This window comes from Entelurus aequoreus, linkage group LG24, assembly GCF_033978785.1.
Source record: "Entelurus aequoreus isolate RoL-2023_Sb linkage group LG24, RoL_Eaeq_v1.1, whole genome shotgun sequence".
NCBI classification, from domain to species: Eukaryota; Metazoa; Chordata; class Actinopteri; order Syngnathiformes; family Syngnathidae; genus Entelurus; species Entelurus aequoreus.
In genome coordinates, this window is record NC_084754.1 from 2,363,236 (window position 1) to 2,382,478 (window position 19,243).

Below are 19,243 nucleotides of genomic sequence, written 5' to 3' on the forward strand. Positions count from 1 at the left end.
GCTCACAAAGGCACCACGCGCGCCCAAAAGGGTGTTGCGCGCGCGCACGAAGTGGAGAATCAGCGCGCGATAACAGTTTTTACGCGCTTGGATTTTTGTTACTAATGTGACGCCATCTTAAACACCTGTCTGTGTCTTTAGTCCCTTGCTTAAAGGGGAACTGCCCTTTTGGGGGAATTTTGCCTGTCGTTCAAAATCATTATGAAAGACATGACGACGGATGGATTTTTATTTTAATCCATCCTTAATATTAAATAAACGTAAATAAAAGTCTGTTTACAACGGACAATTTTCAATTTACATTTCGTGACTTGTGTACTAACCAAGTATTAGTCATATTGTTATTATAAGTACTTACGCAGAACTATTTATAACGGCCCTGTAATCAATCAATCAATGTTTACTTATATAGCCCTAAATCACGAGTGTCTCAAAGGGCTGCACAAGCCACAACGACATCCTCGGCTCAGATCCCACATCAGGGCAAGAAAAAACTCAACCCAATGGGATGACAATGAGAAACTTTGGAGGGGACTGCAGATGTGGGGACCCCACAGAATGTGCTGGGATTAATGCGTACGCACATTTTAATACATCTGAATACTTTTGTGCGTACGTTTTCTGTATTTTTGAACACACCGTTTGTAGTAGGAAATCCATGCAAATGTAACACATAGGGGCCCAGGTGCTTTGGTCGGATCTTACAGGGTTCACTGTGACATTTGCTACCCCAACTAATGGCAGGATGCTTGTAATTCTAAGTTTTGCTTATGACTGAAAGCATAATAAATAGCCGAGACACAGCTCTTACCTCAAAACACTCTTAAGTTAAGGTACAACTGTATCTCAATTTGATCTCTGAAAACTATGATCATTATTCATTTCCAAACGATAGCAGCATTAGTTAGAAAGAGGTTTAGGATTAAGTATCTGAGTTTCAAAGCCCAGAGTTTTATCTGGATGTGTCTAATCAGGGCTGAGACTCATCCCAGATGAAGAATAGTGTTGCAGATTAACCACATCTTCGGTCTACATGTCTTTACGGAAAGTCAAAGTTTCAAACTCGTAATGAGATTTATAAAGAAAAGTTAAATGTGTTCAATCAGACTTTGCGTAGAACACGGGAAAAATATTTTTCTGTAGTAACTACTCTTGTGTCCTGTTTGCTACAGTAAACAGATTAACAAACTCATCCAGGTTTACTTACAATATAACTTATTTCTACATTTCGATTGAAACTTTTATTAGTAGATTGCACAGTACAGTACATATTCCGTACAATTGACCACTAAATGGTAACACCCCAATAAGTTTTTCAAGTTGTTTAAGTTGGGGTCCACGTTAATCAATTCATGGTTAAAGTGCAATGAGTTTGTTGCTGGATAAGGAATAGCTAAACATTTGGGGTGGTACAAACCAATAACCGATTTTAACTTTAGAGATATGAATTGCTTGTATTCCGACACGTGACTTTTTCCCGGAAGTGAAAACCAGTGGTGGTCAACCAAGCTAAGAAGCAAGCAGCACGTGAACTATCTGAGTACAAAAGAGGCTTAAATCTTCCTGCAAAAAGCAGATACGAGCAAAAAAATTTAACTTTACAGTGGAATAGATCCCTATACTTTATCAAAAAAAGATTTGTCGAGTGACATCACGGATTATATGTCGGTTGCGTTCCCAGACGCCATTCTACACGACAAAACAAATGAAAACTTGGAAAAGCATGGAGGTCTACAACTTCTTTGATTGTGGCTGGGTCAAGAAAATTGGTATTAAGACTCTGCCGGATAAATCATGTCGCTTAAAGGCCTACTGAAAGCCACTACTACCGACCACGCAGTCTGATAGTTTATATATCAATGATGAAATCTTAACATTATAACACATGCCAATACGGCCGGGTTAACTTATAAAGTGACATTTTAAATTTGCCGCTAAACTTCCGGTTCGAAACGCCTCTGAGGATGACGTATGCGCGTGACGTAGACCGGCGAACACGGGTATGCCTTCCACATTGAAGCCAATACGAAAAAGCTCTGTTTTCATTTCATAATTCCACAGTATTCTGGACATCTGTGTTCGTGAATCTGTTTCAATCATGTTCATTGCATTATGGAGAAGGAAGCTGAGCAAGCAAAGAAGAATGTTGTCGGTGCGAAATGGACGTATTTTTCGAACGTAGTCAGCCACAACAGTACACAGCCGGCGCTTCTTTGTTTACATTCCCGAAAGATGCAGTCAAGATGGAAGAACTCGCATAACAGAGACTCTAACCAGGATGACTTTTGACTTCGATACACGGACGCCTGTAGAGAACTGGGACAACACAGACTCTTACCAGGATTACTTTGATTTGGATGACAAAGACGCAGACGTGCTACTGTGAGTATGCAGCTTTGGCTTCTAAACATTTGATCGCTTGACCGTATGTGCGCAACTTTTTTTTGCGTATGTACGTAACTTTTTTAAAATATATAAGCTTTATGAACCTTGGGTTAGGTGAACGGTCTTTTGGGCTGAGTGATTGTGTGTGTTGATCAGGTGTTTGAATTGTATTGGCGTGTTCTATGGAGCTAGGAGCTAGCATAGGAGCTAGCATAACAAACACGCAGGTGTTTTTATGCAGGATTAATTTGTGGCATATTAAATATAAGCCTGGTTGTGTTGTGGCTAATAGAGTGTATATATGTCTTGTGTTTATTTACTGTTGTAGTCATTCCCAGCTGAATATCAGGTCACCCCCGGCTCTCACAGCATCTTCCCTATCTGAATAGCTTCAACTCCCCACTAGTCCTTCACTTGCACTTTACTCATCCACAAATCTTTCATCCTCGCTCAAATTAATGGGGAAATTGTCGCTTTCTCGGTCCGAATCTCTCTCACTTCATGCGGCCATCATTGTAAACAATAGGGAACTTTGCGTATATGTTCAACTGACTACGTCACGCTACTTCCGGTAGGTGCAAGCCTTTTTTTTATCAGATACCAAAAGTTGCAATCTTTATCGTCGTTGTTCTATACTAAATCCTTTCAGCAAAAATATGGCAATATCGCGAAATGATCAAGTATGACACATAGAATAGATCTGCTATCCCCGTTTAAATAAAAAAAATTCATTTCAGTAGGCCTTTAATTGTCTGGGTAAGGTTGCATTTCATGATTTAACTTTGCGTCTTTTAGCTCCGGCCTATGTATGATGCCTAACTCAGTGGCCGCATCGGAAAAGCTGCCTCAACTTTTGGGAAGCTTACAGCGAGAGTATGGGAAAACCGCAAGCTCACTATCCACACTAAGGTGCAGGTGTACAGAGCCTGTGTCACCAGCACTCTATTGTACGGTAGAGAAACCTGGACCCTGTACTCCCACCAAGAGCGGCGGCTAAACATCTTCCATCTTCGCTGCCTTAGGCGTCTACTGGGCATCACCTGGAGGGACAGGATCACAAACCAATCAGTCCTGGAAAGAGCACAGCATGTGCTCCCTACTGAGGCAGCGACGTCTCCGCTGGCTGGGCCATGTCCGGCGGATGGACGATGGGCGAATCCCAAAGGACATCCTCTATGCTGAACTCACAACTGGCAAGAGGCAGATTGGCCGTCCCCAGCTGCGTTACAAGGACGTCTGCAAACAAGACCTCAAGTCTTTTGACATCAGCCCCGACAGCTGGGAAGATGCAGCCCAGGACCGCCTTCAGTGGCAGCAGGCACTCCGCAGCGGGCTGCTCAAGTCAGAAACCACCCTGGCCCAACACCATGAGGCTAAGAGGGCAAAGAGAAAGAAACAGGGCTCTGCGACACCGGCAACATCTATGGGACCGGTCTGCATATGTGACATCTGCGGCCGGGAATGTCTCTCACGAATTGGCCTACACAGCCACAGGAGACGCTGCGACAAGACCTGACTCCGAGGCACAGGAAAGCAATGGTCTTCCGAGACTGCGATGCTGATGATGTATGAAAATAGAAAAAGATGAGGGAAAAAATATGTATATATGTTTTTTAATACGGTTTCTGTAGGACAGGGGTCGGCAACCCAAAATGTTGAAAGAGCCATATTGGACCAAAAATACAAAAACAAATCTGTCTGGAGCCGCAAAAAATTAAAAGCCATATTACATGTGTCATGGGATGTACATTTAATTAAGAGGACTTAAAGGAAACTAAATGACCTCAAATATACCTACAAATGAGGCATAATGATGCAATATGTACATATCGCTAGCCTAAATAGCATGTTAGCATCGATTAGCTTGCAGTCATGCAGTGACCAAATATGTCTGATTAGCACTCCACACAAGTCAATAACATCAACAAAACTCACCTTTGTGCATTCATGCACAACGTTAAAAGTGTGGTGGACAAAATGAGACAGAAAAAAAGTGGCATAAAACACGTCCTAGAAAGTCGGGGAAAGTTATACATGTAAACAAACTATACGGTGAGTTCAAGGACCGCCAAAATAAGTAGGACAAAACGGCGCTCGCCAAATACTCGAATCAGTGAAGCATGTTTAATATAAGCAGTGTGATTTATAACAATTAGGGAGGTTTGTGTCATGTTTGTCCTCCTACAGAAACCATACTAAACAAAAAAATAGATTTTTTCCCCCTCATCTTTTTCCATTCTTCATACATTTTTGAAAAATCTCCAGAGAGCCACTAGGGCGGCGCTAAAGAGCCGCATGCGGCTCTAGAGCCGCGGGTTGCCGACCCCCGCTGTAGGAGGACAAACATGACACAAACTTTCCTAATTGTTAGAAATCCCACTGTTTATATTAAACATGATTCACTGATTAGAGACTATTTAGCGAGCGCCGCTTTGTCCTACTAATTTTGGCGTTCCTTGAACCCACTGTCAATCAATCAATCATAGTTTACTTATATAGCCCTAAATCACGAGCGTCTCAAAGGGCTGCACAAGCCACAAAGACATCCTCGGCTCAGATCCCACATCAGGGCAGGAAAAAAACTCAACCCAACGGGATGACAATGAGAAACCTTGGAGGGGACCGCAGATGTGGGGACCCCACATGTATAAAATCAAGCACTTAGGCATGGAGACTGTTTCTACAAACATTTGTGAAAGAATGGGCCGCTCTCAGTGATTTCCAGCGTGGAACTGTCATAGGATGCCACCTGTGCAACAAATCCAGTCGTGACATTTCCTCGCGCCTAAATATTCCAAAGTCAACTTTATTATAAGAAAAGTGAAGAGTTTGGGAACAACAGCAAGTCAGCCACCAAGTGGTAGGCCAGGTAAACTGACAGAGAGGGGTCAGCGGATGCTGAAGCGCATAGTGCAAAGACTTTCTGCACAGTCAGTTGCTACAGAGCTCCAAACTTCATGTGACCTTCCAATTAGCCCACGTACAGTACGCAGAGAGCTTCATGGAATGGGTTTCCATGGCCGAACAGCTGCATCTAAGCCATACATCACCAAGTCCAATGCAAAGCGTGGGATACAGTGGTGTAAAGCACGTCGCCACTGGACTCTAGAGCAGTGGAGACGCCTTCTCTGGACTGATGAGTCACACTTTTCCATCTGGCAATCTGATGGACCAGTCTGGGTTTGGAGGTTGCCAGGAGAACGCTACATTTCGGACTGCATTGTGGCGAGTGTGAAATTTGGTGGAGGAGGAATTATGGTGTGGGGTTGGTTTTTCAGGAGTTGGGCTTGGTTTCCTTAGTTCCAGTGAAAGGAACTTTGAATGCTCCAGGATAACAAAACATTTTGGACAATTCCATGGGATGCCACTTCAAGTTCATATGTGATTAAAGGCAGGTCGCCAAATACTTTTGGCAATATAGTGTTTGTATGTTTATATATATATATATATATATATATATATATATATATATATATATATATATATATATATATATATATATATACACTACCGTTCAAAAGTTTGGGGTCACCCAAACAATTTAGTGGAATAGCCTTCATTTCTAAGAACAAGAATAGACTGTCGAGTTTCAGATGAAAGTTCTCTTTTTCTGGCCATTTTGAGCGTTTAATTGACCCCACAAATGTGATGCTCCAGAAACTCAATCTGCTCAAAGGAAGGTCAGTTTTGTAGCTTCTGTAACGAGCTAAAGTGTTTTCAGATGTGTGAACATGATTGCACGAGGGTTTTCTAATCATCAATTAGCCTTCTGAGCCAATGAGCAAACACATTGTACCATTAGAACACTGGAGTGATAGTTGCTGGAAATGGGCCTCTATACACCTATGTAGATATTGCACCAAAAAGCAGACATTTGCAGCTAGAATAGTCATTTACCACATTAGCAATGTATAGAGTGTATTTCTTTCAAGTTAAGACTAGTTTAAAGTTATCTTCATTGAAAAGTACAGTGCTTTTCCTTCAAAAATAAGGACATTTCAATGTGACCCCAAACTTTTGAACGGTAGTATATATATATATATATATATATATATATATATATATATATATATATATATATATATATATATATATATATATATATATATATATATATATATATATATATATATATATATATACACATATATACACATATATATATATACACATATATATATATATATATATATATATATATATATATATATATATATGCATTTATATATATATACACATAGATATACCGACCTCCAGACACATTTTTTTCTCTAAATTTGGCCCCCTGAGTCAAAATAATTGCCCAGGCCTGCTCTAACCAAATGTCTATCCAAAATTCTGAACGCTGTACCTTTTTTAGACTCATTACTTACAACCACTTCAGCATTGAAGGTCACAGACATAAACCAAGTGTAACTTAAAGACATTTCAGGCTGTCAGACTGTATTTTTTAAATAGTCATGTTTGATTCATTAAGTCCTAGACCTGCAGAATGCATCCCCGAGGAGAGTGATGGTTCAGTGTGTTAGCTTGGCCTCGCCTGTGGATTATAGTGTTACAGCACGCAGAGCCTCTGGGGAGAATGGCGGTTAATTGGCAGTGAACCGTTAATCATGGCCGCCCGGCACTTTGTGGCTGAAAGGAATTAACATCTGCAGCCAGGAGACCACAGCTGCGGCGGGCCAGGACACGGACAAAGTTTGTTCTGCCCTCAAATAGTTTCAAACAGAGCCCGCAGAAATGTTGAGTGACGACTTGTACACACAGAGCATGTTTGTGTGTCTGCACTGGAAACACTACTCAAGGAGTGGGTGTGACAATATGTGAAATACATACATCATGCAGTAAATACAGCATATTCATCTTGGTGTAGACATTGCAGTTACAGCAGGGATGTCAAAGTGGTTTTCATTGAGGGCCACATGGCAGTTATGGCTGCCATCAGAGGGCCGCTTGTAACAGTGAATAATGTAGGAATTAATTACATAAATTGTTTTAAGAAGCTTGTCCATTTTACAGTAAAAAATTCACATTTACAAAATTTTTATGTAAAATACCGTATTTCCTTGAATAGCCGCCGGGGCGCTAATGAATTTAAAACCTCTTCTCACTCCTGCGCTTACCAAAAGCATGCGGGATGGGCAAGCGTGCGCTAATTATTTTAAAACCTCTTCTCACTCGGGCGCTTACCTTATCATGAAAAGCACATTTAATAAAAAAAACTTTATTATGGTCTTACCTTTACTTATAAATGATGTCCATGTGCAGCTGCTTCTGATCAAAGGCAGTCTTCCTTATCTTTCTTCAGTTTTAAAAGTCTCTGGAGATCTTCCTTTAATAATTACCTCCTGCTTCGATTGAAAGTCCAGTTTAGAAAACTGTTTTATTTTAGATATGTAATCCTTCATGGTAAAAGTGCAAGCAAACGATCGCTGCTTACGCTTGCTGCTTGTTGTCTTCTTCTGCAGCACCGGTCTTCTGCAGTACTGGTAGTCGCAAGAAGGATCACTAGCGCCCTCTACCACCAGGAGGCGGGAGTCATTTAATGACTCATTTTTGACCCGGCGGAAGTGCCAAGCATGCGCTAATTATTTTGCGAAATGAGTTTGACCCGGCTGTAATTCTAGGCAGGCGAATACTATATTCCCGGCGCCAATTCAAGGAAATACGGTATAGTGTTTTTCTTTTTACAACATTTCACGGTAAATGGAAAAACAGTACCACTGTTTGTTTTTTTTGGGGGTGGGGGGGTTACGGAAAAAGCTGGCATTTTAGTTGCCAGAATTTTTGTGTTGAATTTACATTGGTTTTTACAACATTATATTATTACTGGGAAAACAGTACAAGTTATTTTTTTATTCTGGCAACTTCGCTGCCAGTTTTTCTACTGTAAAAACAAATGTACCGTCTTTCCATTTACAGTAATACACCGTTAAAAACAAAAACTGGCAGCTCAGTCAACAGAATTTTAACGCAAAAAACAGTAGTAGTTTATTTCAATTTACAGTAATATGCTGTAAAGAACACGTAAAATGTATTGTAATTTTGATTAATTTGATGGGTAGTTTGCTGTAAAGTTAAGTACTTTTATTCATTTTTATTTGGACAAAAACATGTTTGGAATGTATGATAATATACTGTAATATTTGTTGCAATAATGTATACTATTAAACTTTAAAAGGTATGCAATTTCAAGCAGTACATATATTTTTTTCTGTCAAAATGAAAAAAATACATTACATTTAGTGAGAAAATATGAAAAGTACTTTATTGACACTTCAATCAATCAATGTTTATTTATATAGCCCTAAATCACAAGTGTCTCAAAGGGCTGACTTAACATTTCCAGGTGTTTGCGGGCCAGATCTGCTTGGCTCCGCAACACAACACCAGGGGGAGCTCCACTAACCACGTTAAACCCAGATTCCGAACTACCAAAGGTCCCAACAGGAATAAAAGAAAGGGCATCTCTATCCTCCTTCAAAACCGCAATAAAAGTTCACCTCCAGGCAGCTACAACCCTAAACTAACACCCTCCCCGGATTGCTAATAATCAAATGTAAACAATCAAATGCAGATACTTTTTCTTATGCCTTCTGATCTCTCTCTCTCTCTCTCCCTCTCTCCCTCTCTCCACTACTTGCTGTCCATATCCTATCCCCCCACCCCCCACCCCCTCCACACCCCTGATTGTAAATAATGTAAATAATTCAATGTGATTATCTTGTGAGATGACTGTATTATGATGATAGTATATATCTGTATCATGAATCAATTTAAGTGGACCCCGACTTAAACAAGTTGAAAAACTTATTCGGGTGTTACCATTTAGTGGTCAATTGTACAGAATATGTACTTCACTGTGCAACCTACTAATAAAAGTCTCAATCAATCAATCCGACTTGGCTATTTTCATGAAGTTCTACTTTGTGCCTCTTTTCAAAGTTAGACCTCATACATGCAACTCATCTTTAAATCAGTTTGTATTAACCATATTAAGGTAGAAACACTATTAACTACATGTTTAATTAAGGTCTGTTTGACATTTAATATTAACTCTTTATTGATTTGTTTTTCAGCTCCAACAGAGTCCCCACTGAGGCCAAGTCTTTGTAAGTATTTCCCACTGGAAATGTGCATAATTGGACAAGACGCATGTGCATATATTTAGGACTGCAACAACTAATCGATTAAAATCGATTATAAAAATAGCTGGCGATTAATTTTAGTCATCGATTTGTTGGATCTATGCTATGCGCATGCGCTGCGGCTACGTCTCATGAGGTGGCAGTAAGCCAGCCAATGACGTGTCATGTGCAGCTCACGTGACTACGACCTCTCCATGGCCTGGAAACATTCGAAAAATGGCGTAGGAAAACAGTACGGATAGTTCAGCGGAGAAACGTCTATCTCAGGGGTCGGGAACCTTTTTGGCTGAGAGAGCCATGAAAGCCAAATATTTTAAAATGTATTTCCGTGAGAGCCATATCATATTTTTTAACACTGAATACAACTAAATGCGTGCATTTTTAAGTAAGACCAACATTTTTAGAGTATAATAAGTCTCTTATTCTTTTTAATAACATTGTTATTCTGAAGTTAACCAATAATAAATAAAATACTTCTTACCATTAATGCGACTTCTTGAACAGATGCGGTAGAAAACGGATGGATGGATTAAAATGCATGAGAATGTTTTATATTTTGAACGTTATTTTTAACACTGTGATTACCAGCGGAATTATTCATTACTTATCGTGTTAAGCAATGTCAGCTAAGATTTATCTGAGAGCCAGATGCAGTCATCAAAAGAGCCACATCTGGCTCTAGAGCCATAGGTTCCCTACCCCTGATCTATCTTATATATTCTTTGCGCACGAATTGACTGAAAGAGCGCGCACTTTGCCGATGATGTCACGTTATCGATGGGAAAATGCATTTTTAGACAATATGATTTGCCTGCGCGGCTAGGAGACACCGAGAGTAACAAGTGGTAGAAAATGGATTAGAAAGGACAGATTTTATAAAATACTACTTAAAAAAATTAAATGTTTTTTTTGTTTTTTTTTTAACTTGGGACTTGCCGCGTGCCGGATTTTGGACGCTGGTGGACCGATATCCGGCTCGCGGGCCTCAATTTGGGGACCCCTGCACTATATTGAAAAATCTGAGTCTGAATACATTTAGGTGTCTTACTACTTACTAATAAGTATAGCGACCAAATTGCTAAACTGACTGATCCCTCCTGCTCCGTCTTCTTATTCTCTGGCAGACCAGGGGCCGTACTTATCAAGCTTCTTAGAGTGCCATTTTACACTTAAGTCCTGAGAATTTGCGAAATTTAGTCCTACTCTCAAACTTAAGAATAAAAGCTTTTTATCAACGTTCTTAAGTCTAAGAATCACTCCTACTCTCCACGATATTTAAGAGACCTTCAGAGGTGTCTTAAGTGGTTAGGAGTTGCCAGTAGGGGATGGCACTGAGGCGAGAGAGACGTGCGCCAACATTCAGGGAACGGAACAGTTTTTTTTTTTTTTTTATGACAAGCAGCTGATCAAACGGTATCGTTTAGACAGAGCGGATATTATTTTTGTCACAGATTTAATACTTTTTGATTCCTTGTTGATTTCTGCATGTGTCTGCAGTGGGCTAGTATATATAGAGCCACCCACACCAGTTTCAAATTATCGGCCGATAAATGTGTTAAAATGTAATATCGGAAATTATCGGTATCGTTTTTTTTATTATCGGTATCGTTTTGTTTTTTTTGGTTTTTTTTGGGTTTTTTTTAATTAAATCAACATAAAAAACACAAGTTACACTTACAATTAATGCACCAACCCAAAAAACCTCCCTCCTCATTCACACAAAAGGGTTGTTTCTTTCTGTTATTAATATTCTGGTTCCTACATTATATATGTGTGTGAATGTGTGTGTGAATGGGTAAATGTGGAAATAGTGTCAAAGCGCTTTGAGTACCTTGAAGGTAGAAAAGCGCTATACAAGTATAACCCATTTATCATTTATCATAATACAGTCTGCAAGGGATACAGTCCGTAAGCACACATGATTGTGCGTGCTGCTGCTCCACTAATAATACTAACCTTTAACAGTTAATTTGACTCATTTTCATTAATTACTAGTTTCTATGTAACTGTTTTTATATTGTTTTACTTTCTTTTTTATTCAAGAAAATGTTTTTAATTTATTTATCTTATTTTATTTTATAATTTTTTTTAAAAAGTACCTTATCTTCACCATACCTGGTTGTCCAAATTAGACATAATAATGTGTTAATTCCACGACTGTATATATCGGTTGATATCGGTATCGGTTGATATCGGTATCGGTAATTAAAGAGTTGGAGAATATCGGATATCGGCAAAAAGCCATTATCGGACATCCCTAGTTAGGTTGCATACTGCTACCACGCAGGTAGCGCCAAATCTATATGTGGTGAACCTCCGCAAATAAATGCATGTATAGAAAAATCTGTCTCATGAGCTGTCTCATTTTTAATACCTGTAAAACTTCCTGGGATTACCGACGGTGATGAACGATGAACTAATGTTGTGTGTGTTTGCAGTGGACGTCCATGCCGACCATGCTGTGCTACGTGATGACTTCGATTCTAACCAGGAAGGGGAGCTGGACCCGACCATTTGGTATTAACAAGGGCTCTTGCAAGCCTACACTATGATCATGGTACACGTCTTGATAATACTGCAACTCCCTCGCAGGTCGGAGTGCACTAACTGTGAGACGGGGGAGCAGTGTGGGGTTCTGATGCACGGCAGAGCGATCACATTCTGTGAGCCCGTTGGAGAGCGAGAGCTGGTAAGTACTGTTTGTGACCACATATGTACATCCTCATGCCCTTTTCCTTGGAGGGGAACTGCAATATGGGGGGGAGTGTAATGTGTGATCGCATTACCAACTGATATACCTGCGCACTGTTCACTGTCGTCACTGTATTGTCGGATGAACTGTATGTACACTACTGTTCAAAAGTTTGGGGTCACCCAAACAATTTAGTGGAATAGCCTTCATTTCTAAGAACAAGAATAGACTGTCGAGTTTCAGATGAAAGTTCTCTTTTTCTGGCCATTTTGAGCGTTTAATTGACCCCACAAATGTGATGCTCCAGAAACTCAATCTGCTCAAAGGAAGGTCAGTTTTGTAGCTTCTGTAACGATCTAAAGTGTTTTCAGATGTGTGAACATGATTGCACAAGGGTTTTCTAATCATCAATTAGCCTTCTGAGCCAATGAGCAAACACATTGTACCATTAGAACACTGGAGTGATAGTTGCTGGAAATGGGCCTCTATACACCTATGTAGATATTGCACCAAAAAGCAGACATTTGCAGCTAGAATAGTCATTTACCACATTAGCAATGTATAGAGTGTATTTCTTTCAAGTTAAGACTAGTTTAAAGTTATCTTCATAGAAAATAAGGACATTTCAATGTGACCCCAAACTTTTGAACGGTAGTGTATGTACTGTATGTATTTATGTATGTATGTAAAACGCTTTGTTTTGATGTTCAAGACAAATTTCTCCTCGGGGACAATAAAGCTAATTATTATTATTAGAGGGAAACTGTACTTTTTTTTATTTTATTTTGCCTATCGTTCACAATCATGAGAGACAAAAACACAAATGTCTCTTTTTTTAAGGATTTTAAAAATGATAAACACTTGGAAGATGCGTCTAGTTGTAGCCTTCAAAGCCCTCTAAAAGAACTCCAGTATTTTATTGAAAAAACCCAGCATACTGGCACCATGTTGTGGACATTGGGGGTGCAGCATACACCAATAATAACACAGAAATGTAACTCATCAGAACTGAATCAGATATTGTACACGTTTCTGTTGTGAATAATAAAAGATTCATTTTAGGCTGCCTCTGAATAATAGCATGAAATATTCCAGCACCTTCATAACGTTTAGTTATACTAAAGCGTCACTCAAATCTAAATATATTTATATAGCTTTATCGGCCCGGCCACATTGATCCATTATGAAACCAACCTGAGATATTTCTGTCCGTTACGTTTATTTCCAAATTGGTAAGCGTGCGTTTTCTCTCTCAAAACGGAGTCAAATGTGCCGGAGACACATTATCAGCCCCGCGTTGCAACAAAGGCATAACTTTAACGTTACTCACAAAAAAGCTGAACTCATGAATGCTTGTTGCCACTATGGACTTAAAAAGTTACGTACTGTGAGTTCTTCCCTTCATCCATGGCTGCAACATGTTTATTCTTCAGGTGCTTCTGAAGCAATGTTGTACTTCCGTGCCATTTTGCAGGAAACGCTCTCCTTTGAAGTCTTTAAAGTGAAGTGTTCCCACACTTTTGACGACTTAGGTCGTACACTTTTCTCCATTGAAGCAATAACCTCAAGATGTTTCTCCGCTAAACTATCGGTAGTGTTTTCCTGCGCCATTTTTCGAATGTTTCCAACAAAGGAGACGCCGTCGTCACGTGAGCTGCACATGACACATCATTGCCTAGCTTACGCCACCTCATGAGACGTAGCCTCACCGCCGCCCTGGCGCTGTTTTGTACTGTTTTTGTACTTATTTTGATTATTGTTTCTCAGCTGTTTGTAAATGTTGCAGTTTATAAATAAAGGTTTATAAAACAAAAAAAAACAACAACAAAAAAATAAAAATAAAAAAAGCCTCCGCGCATGCGCATAGCATAGTTCCAACGAATCGATGACTAAATTAATCGCCAACTATTTTGGTAATCGATTTAATCGATTAGTTGTTGCAGCCCTAGTTTAGACTTTGAGGTAATTAGAATTAAACTGGAGACATATCGCTTGCCAGACTTCTTATTTAATTTGCGACGTCTCGCGGGCCAAACTGAAGACGCCCACGGTTTGTAGTTTGGACACCTCTGGATTATACACTACCGTTCAAAAGTTTGGGGTCACATGTAAATGTCCTTATTTTTGAAGGAAAAGCACTGTACTTTTCAATGAAGATAACTTTAAACTAGTCTTAACTTGAAAGAAATACACTCTATACATTGCTAATGTGGTAAATGACTATTCTAGCTGCAAATGTCTGCTTTTTGGTGCAATATCTACATAGGTGTATAGAGGCCCATTTCCAGCAACTATCACTCCAGTGTTCTAATGGTACAATGTGTTTGCTCATTGGCTCAGAAGGCTAATTGATGATTAGAAAACCCTTGTGCAATCATGTTCACACATCTGAAAACACTTTAGCTCGTTACAGAAGCTACAAAACTGACCTTCCTTTGAGCAGATTGAGTTTGTGGAGCATCACATTTGTGGGGTCAATTAAACGCTCAAAATGGCCAGAAAAAGAGAACTTTCATCTGAAACTCGACAGTCTATTCTTGTTCTTAGAAATGAAGGCTCAAACAAAAAATTGTTTGGGTGACCCCCAAACTTTTGAACGGTAGTGTACATATATATATACACATACGTCTTTTGTGTCCTGCAGACCACTGTCCCTCTGAACACCAGCACAGCGTCTGTCCTCCAGTTCGCCCTGGGTGAGTATTGCATGCAGTATGCCAGTCCTTTTACCTTTGTCCAAACATCAAAGTCTGCATGCATCAGTCTCATCAAGTCTGCGCAATAACGAACTAGCACGTGCTAACGTAGCTCCAGGTACATCTTTCGCTTTTTTTTGGAGTTGTTTGCCTCATGCTGTCATTCGTGTCCCATTAATCTTTTACACAAGGCACCTTAAGGACCGTGGCAGAGTTTTAAGACACGCTGTATATTTCATGACCATATGCATGAGGTTCTCATGGGAAATAGAAATCCATGTACCGTATTTTTCGGAGTATAAGTCGCACCTGCCGAAAATGCATAATAAAGAAGGAAAAAAATATATATATAAGTCGCACTGGAGTATAAGTCGCATTTTTGGGGGAAATATATTTGATAAAAGCCAACACCAAGAATAGACATTTGAAAGGCAATTTAAAATGTCTAAAGAATAGTGAACAACAGGCTGAATAAGTGTACGTTATATGAGGCATAAATAACCAACTGGTAAGTTAACGTAACATATCATGGTAAGAGTCATTCAAATAACTATAACATATAGAACATGCTATACGTTTACCAAACAATCTGTCACTCCTAATCGCTAAATCCCATGAAATCTTATACGTCTAGTCTCTTACGTGAATGACATCAATAATATTATTGGATATTTTACGCTAATGTGTTAATAATTTCACACATAAGTCGCTCCTGAGTATAAGTCGCACCCCTGGCCAAACTATAAAAGAAACTGCGACTTATAGTCCGAAAAATACGGTACCTTGTGTTCATGTTTTTGAACTTTATTTCTCTCTTATTCTCTTACTCACTTACAAAACCCAAAACACGTTGTGTAAATGGTAAATAAAAACAGAATACAATGATTTGCAAATCCTTTTCAACTTATATTCAATTGAATAGACTGCAAAGACAAGATACTTAATGTTCGAACTGCGAAACTTTATTTTTTTTTGCAAATAATCATTAACTTAGAATTTCATGGCAGCAACACATTGCAAAAAAGTTGTCACAGGGGCATTTTTACCACTGTGTTACATGGCCTTTCCTTTTAACAACACTCAGTAAAGGTTTGGGAACTGAGGAGACACATTTTTGAAGCTTTTCAGGTGGAATTCTTCCCCATTCTTGCTTGATGTACAGCTTAAGTTGTTCAACAGTCTGAGGGTCTCCCTTGTGCTATTTTAGGCTTCATAATGCGCCACACATTTTCAATGGGAGACAGGTCTGGACTACAGGCAGGCCAGTCTAGTACCCGCACTCTTTTACTGTGAAGCCACGTTGATGTAACACGTGGCTTGGCATTGTCTTGCTGAAATAAGCAGGGGCGTCCACGATAACGTTGCTTGGATGGCAACATATGTTGTTCCAAAAGCTGTATGTACCTTTCAGCATTAATGGTGCCTTCACAGATGTGTAAGTTACCCATGTCTTGGGCACTAATACACCCCCATACCATCACACATGCTGGCTTTTACACTTTGCGCCTATAACAATCCGGAGGATACGACGTCCACAGTTTCCAAAAACAATTTGAAATGTTGACTCGTCAGACCACAGAAGACTTTTCCACCTTGCATTAGTCTATCTTAGATGAGCTCGGGCCCAGCAAAGCCGGTGGCGTTTCTGGGTGTTGTTGAGAAATGGCTTTTGCTTAGCATAGTAGAGTTTTAACTTGCACTTACAGAGGTAGAGACGATCTGTAGTTACTGACAGTGGTTTTCTGGAGTGTTCCTGAGCCATTGTGGTGATATCCTTTACACACTGATGTCGGTTTTTGATGCAGTGGATCGAAGGTCCGTAATATCATCGCTTACGTGCAGTGATTTCTCCAGATTCTCTGAACCCTTTGATGATATTACGGAGCGTAGATGGTGAAATCCCTAAATTCCTTGCAATAGCTGCTTGAGAAATGTTGTTCTTAAACTGTTCGACAATTTGTTCACGCATTTGTTGACAAAGTGGTGACCCTCGCCCCATCCTTGTTTGTGAATGACTGAGCATTTCATGGAAGCTGCTTTTATACCCAATCATGGCACCCACCTGTTCCCAATCAAATCAAATCAACTATATTTATAAAGCACATTTAAAATTTACCACATGGGTAGCCAAAGTGCTGTACAATGGGCAGGTTAAAAATAATACGAGAACCGAGCAAACACAACACAACACAAACAGAACACGATAAAAAATAAATAAATAAAATATAAAAAGATAAAAACAGGTTGACAGCATGTGTATTATGGGATGCCATTGCAGGATGGATATCACTCAGTGTTAAAAGCCATGGAATAAAAGTATGTTTTTAAGAGAGATTTAAAAACAGGAAGAGAGGAGGCTTGTCTAACACTAAGAGGTAGGTCGTTCCAGAGCTTGGGAGCAGCAGCGGCGAAAGCTCTGTCACCTCTAAGCTTCAGCCTTGTGTCCGGGACCGTCAGTAGCAGCTGATCGGCTGATCTTAGGGATCGGGTGGGGCAGTAAGGCCTGTTCACCTGTGGGATGTTCCAAATAAGTGTTCGATGAGCATTCCTCAACTTTCTCAGTCTTTTTGCCTCATGTGCCAGCTTTTTTGAAACATGTTGCAGGCATCAAATTCCAAATGAGCTAATATTTGCAAAAAATAACGTTTTCCAGTTCAAACCTTAAGTATCTTGTCTTTGCAGTCTATTCAATTGAATATAGGTTGAAAAGGATTTGAAAATCATTTTATTCTGTTTTTATTTACCATTTACACAACGTGCCAACTTCACTGGTTTTGGGTTTTGTATGATCAGTCATAAATACAGCATTTTGAGTGAAGTCATACACTCGGATGTACTCAGATGGGGATGGAGAAGTGCATTGCATAAAGACATGGATGCTGCACACCATCAGGGGTAGTCAATAGTTGAAGACACAGGCCCTTGCTTCCTCCATTAGTGACCCTTGACCCCATCATATCTCAAAACACACTGACAAACACCAGACTTCTAAGACACACAGGTGGTCACATCAATGTTTTAAAGAATGATTTTACATTAACACAGGCTCGAGTAAAAAGTAAAGAGGCATTTGTTTTCATTATTTTGTGGTACAAAGGTAACCCTCTTGAATCGGTCCTGGTTATGTGGACAGCCTATCTATGTCTACCAACACATACATTGTCTACAATGTAAATAGTCATGAAAATAAAGAAAACGCATTGAATGAGAAAGTGTGTCCAAACTTTTGGCCTGTACTGTATGTGTTTGCGAGCAAATATATGTACTTAGTAGTAAGAGTGTACCGAATCAATATTGGATATTGGTCCGAGTACTTGTCCAGGGTGCACCCCGCCTTCCGCCCGATTGTAGCTGAGATAGGCTCCAGCGCCCCCGAAGGGAATAAGTGGTGGAAAATGGATGGATGGATGGATGGTCCGAGTATTTTTGACATTTTAATTCTTATCGTTTTTAAAAGGGAACTGTGCTTTTTTTGGAGTTTTGCCTATTGTTCACAATCATTAGGAGAGACAAGAACACACGTCTTTTTTATTTTAAAGGTGATAAAAAATGCTTAAAAGCCCTCTAAAACAACTTTAAAATCCTCCATCAACATTTTATTTACCGGTTTCAAGTCTATATATAATGTAGTAACAGGCACATTCATAACAATATGTCATTTGTACAATATTTGCCATATTTTGGTCATTTTAATCATTTCCGGAACTAATTCTTCGTCGCATTTATTTCCGTTTCCATAGCAGTGCACGTCTAACTTCTGGCAACAACCCCTTCCGAACACAAACACGCGAGTGTGTTCTAATCATGTTAGATTCGGTGACAAATAGGGATGATACTCGAAACCGGTTTTCCCGGTTGTTCGATAAGAAAATAACCGAGTCCTCGGACTCAAATCCCTTTTTGAGAACCGGTACCCGTTATCGAGACCACTATAGTAAAGAAAAGAGTTGGTTCTTTATTCGAATCCCTCAGAACGAATCCCGTCCCGACCAGAAATGCTCCGTGTGACATCACAATAAATCAGTCACGTAGCTCAGTCATTAGGCTCAGATAGCGAAAGCAGGAAAAAAATGGACCGGAAAAAGCGCTCCAAGGTGTAATAAAGTTCAAAACAAAAGGTATAATCCAATGAATAACTTTACTGAGAGATTTGAGCAGGGTAAAACACATGACGAACGCTTTTACGACCCACCGGAAACATAGCAACCAGGCTAGCAACGCACCTCCTTTACGGCAGCTGTCGCAACGTTCTTAAAGCAACCGCAGCACATACATATATATACAACACATCTCCATTTTTTAACTTTTGTTTTTCACACTGT

At 39.7% G+C, this 19,243-nt stretch overlaps 1 protein-coding gene and 1 long non-coding RNA gene across 9 annotated transcripts in view; one reads left to right on the plus strand and one right to left on the minus strand.

Moving 5' to 3' along the window:
- LOC133641699 (uncharacterized) overlaps positions 1 to 19,243 on the minus strand; it is a 526,583-nt gene that overhangs the window by 309,415 nt on the left and 197,925 nt on the right. The gene's annotated exons all lie outside the window — the stretch shown is intronic.
- reln (reelin) overlaps positions 1 to 19,243 on the plus strand; it is a 391,417-nt gene that overhangs the window by 231,902 nt on the left and 140,272 nt on the right. For all 8 annotated transcript variants that reach the window (XM_062035613.1, XM_062035610.1, XM_062035612.1 and 5 more), the window contains 4 exons: positions 9,465 to 9,497; positions 11,972 to 12,050; positions 12,126 to 12,222; positions 14,870 to 14,921. In XM_062035613.1, coding sequence (XP_061891597.1) covers positions 9,465 to 9,497; positions 11,972 to 12,050; positions 12,126 to 12,222; positions 14,870 to 14,921 — 261 coding nt within the window. The remainder of the gene's footprint in view (positions 1 to 9,464; positions 9,498 to 11,971; positions 12,051 to 12,125; positions 12,223 to 14,869; positions 14,922 to 19,243) is intronic.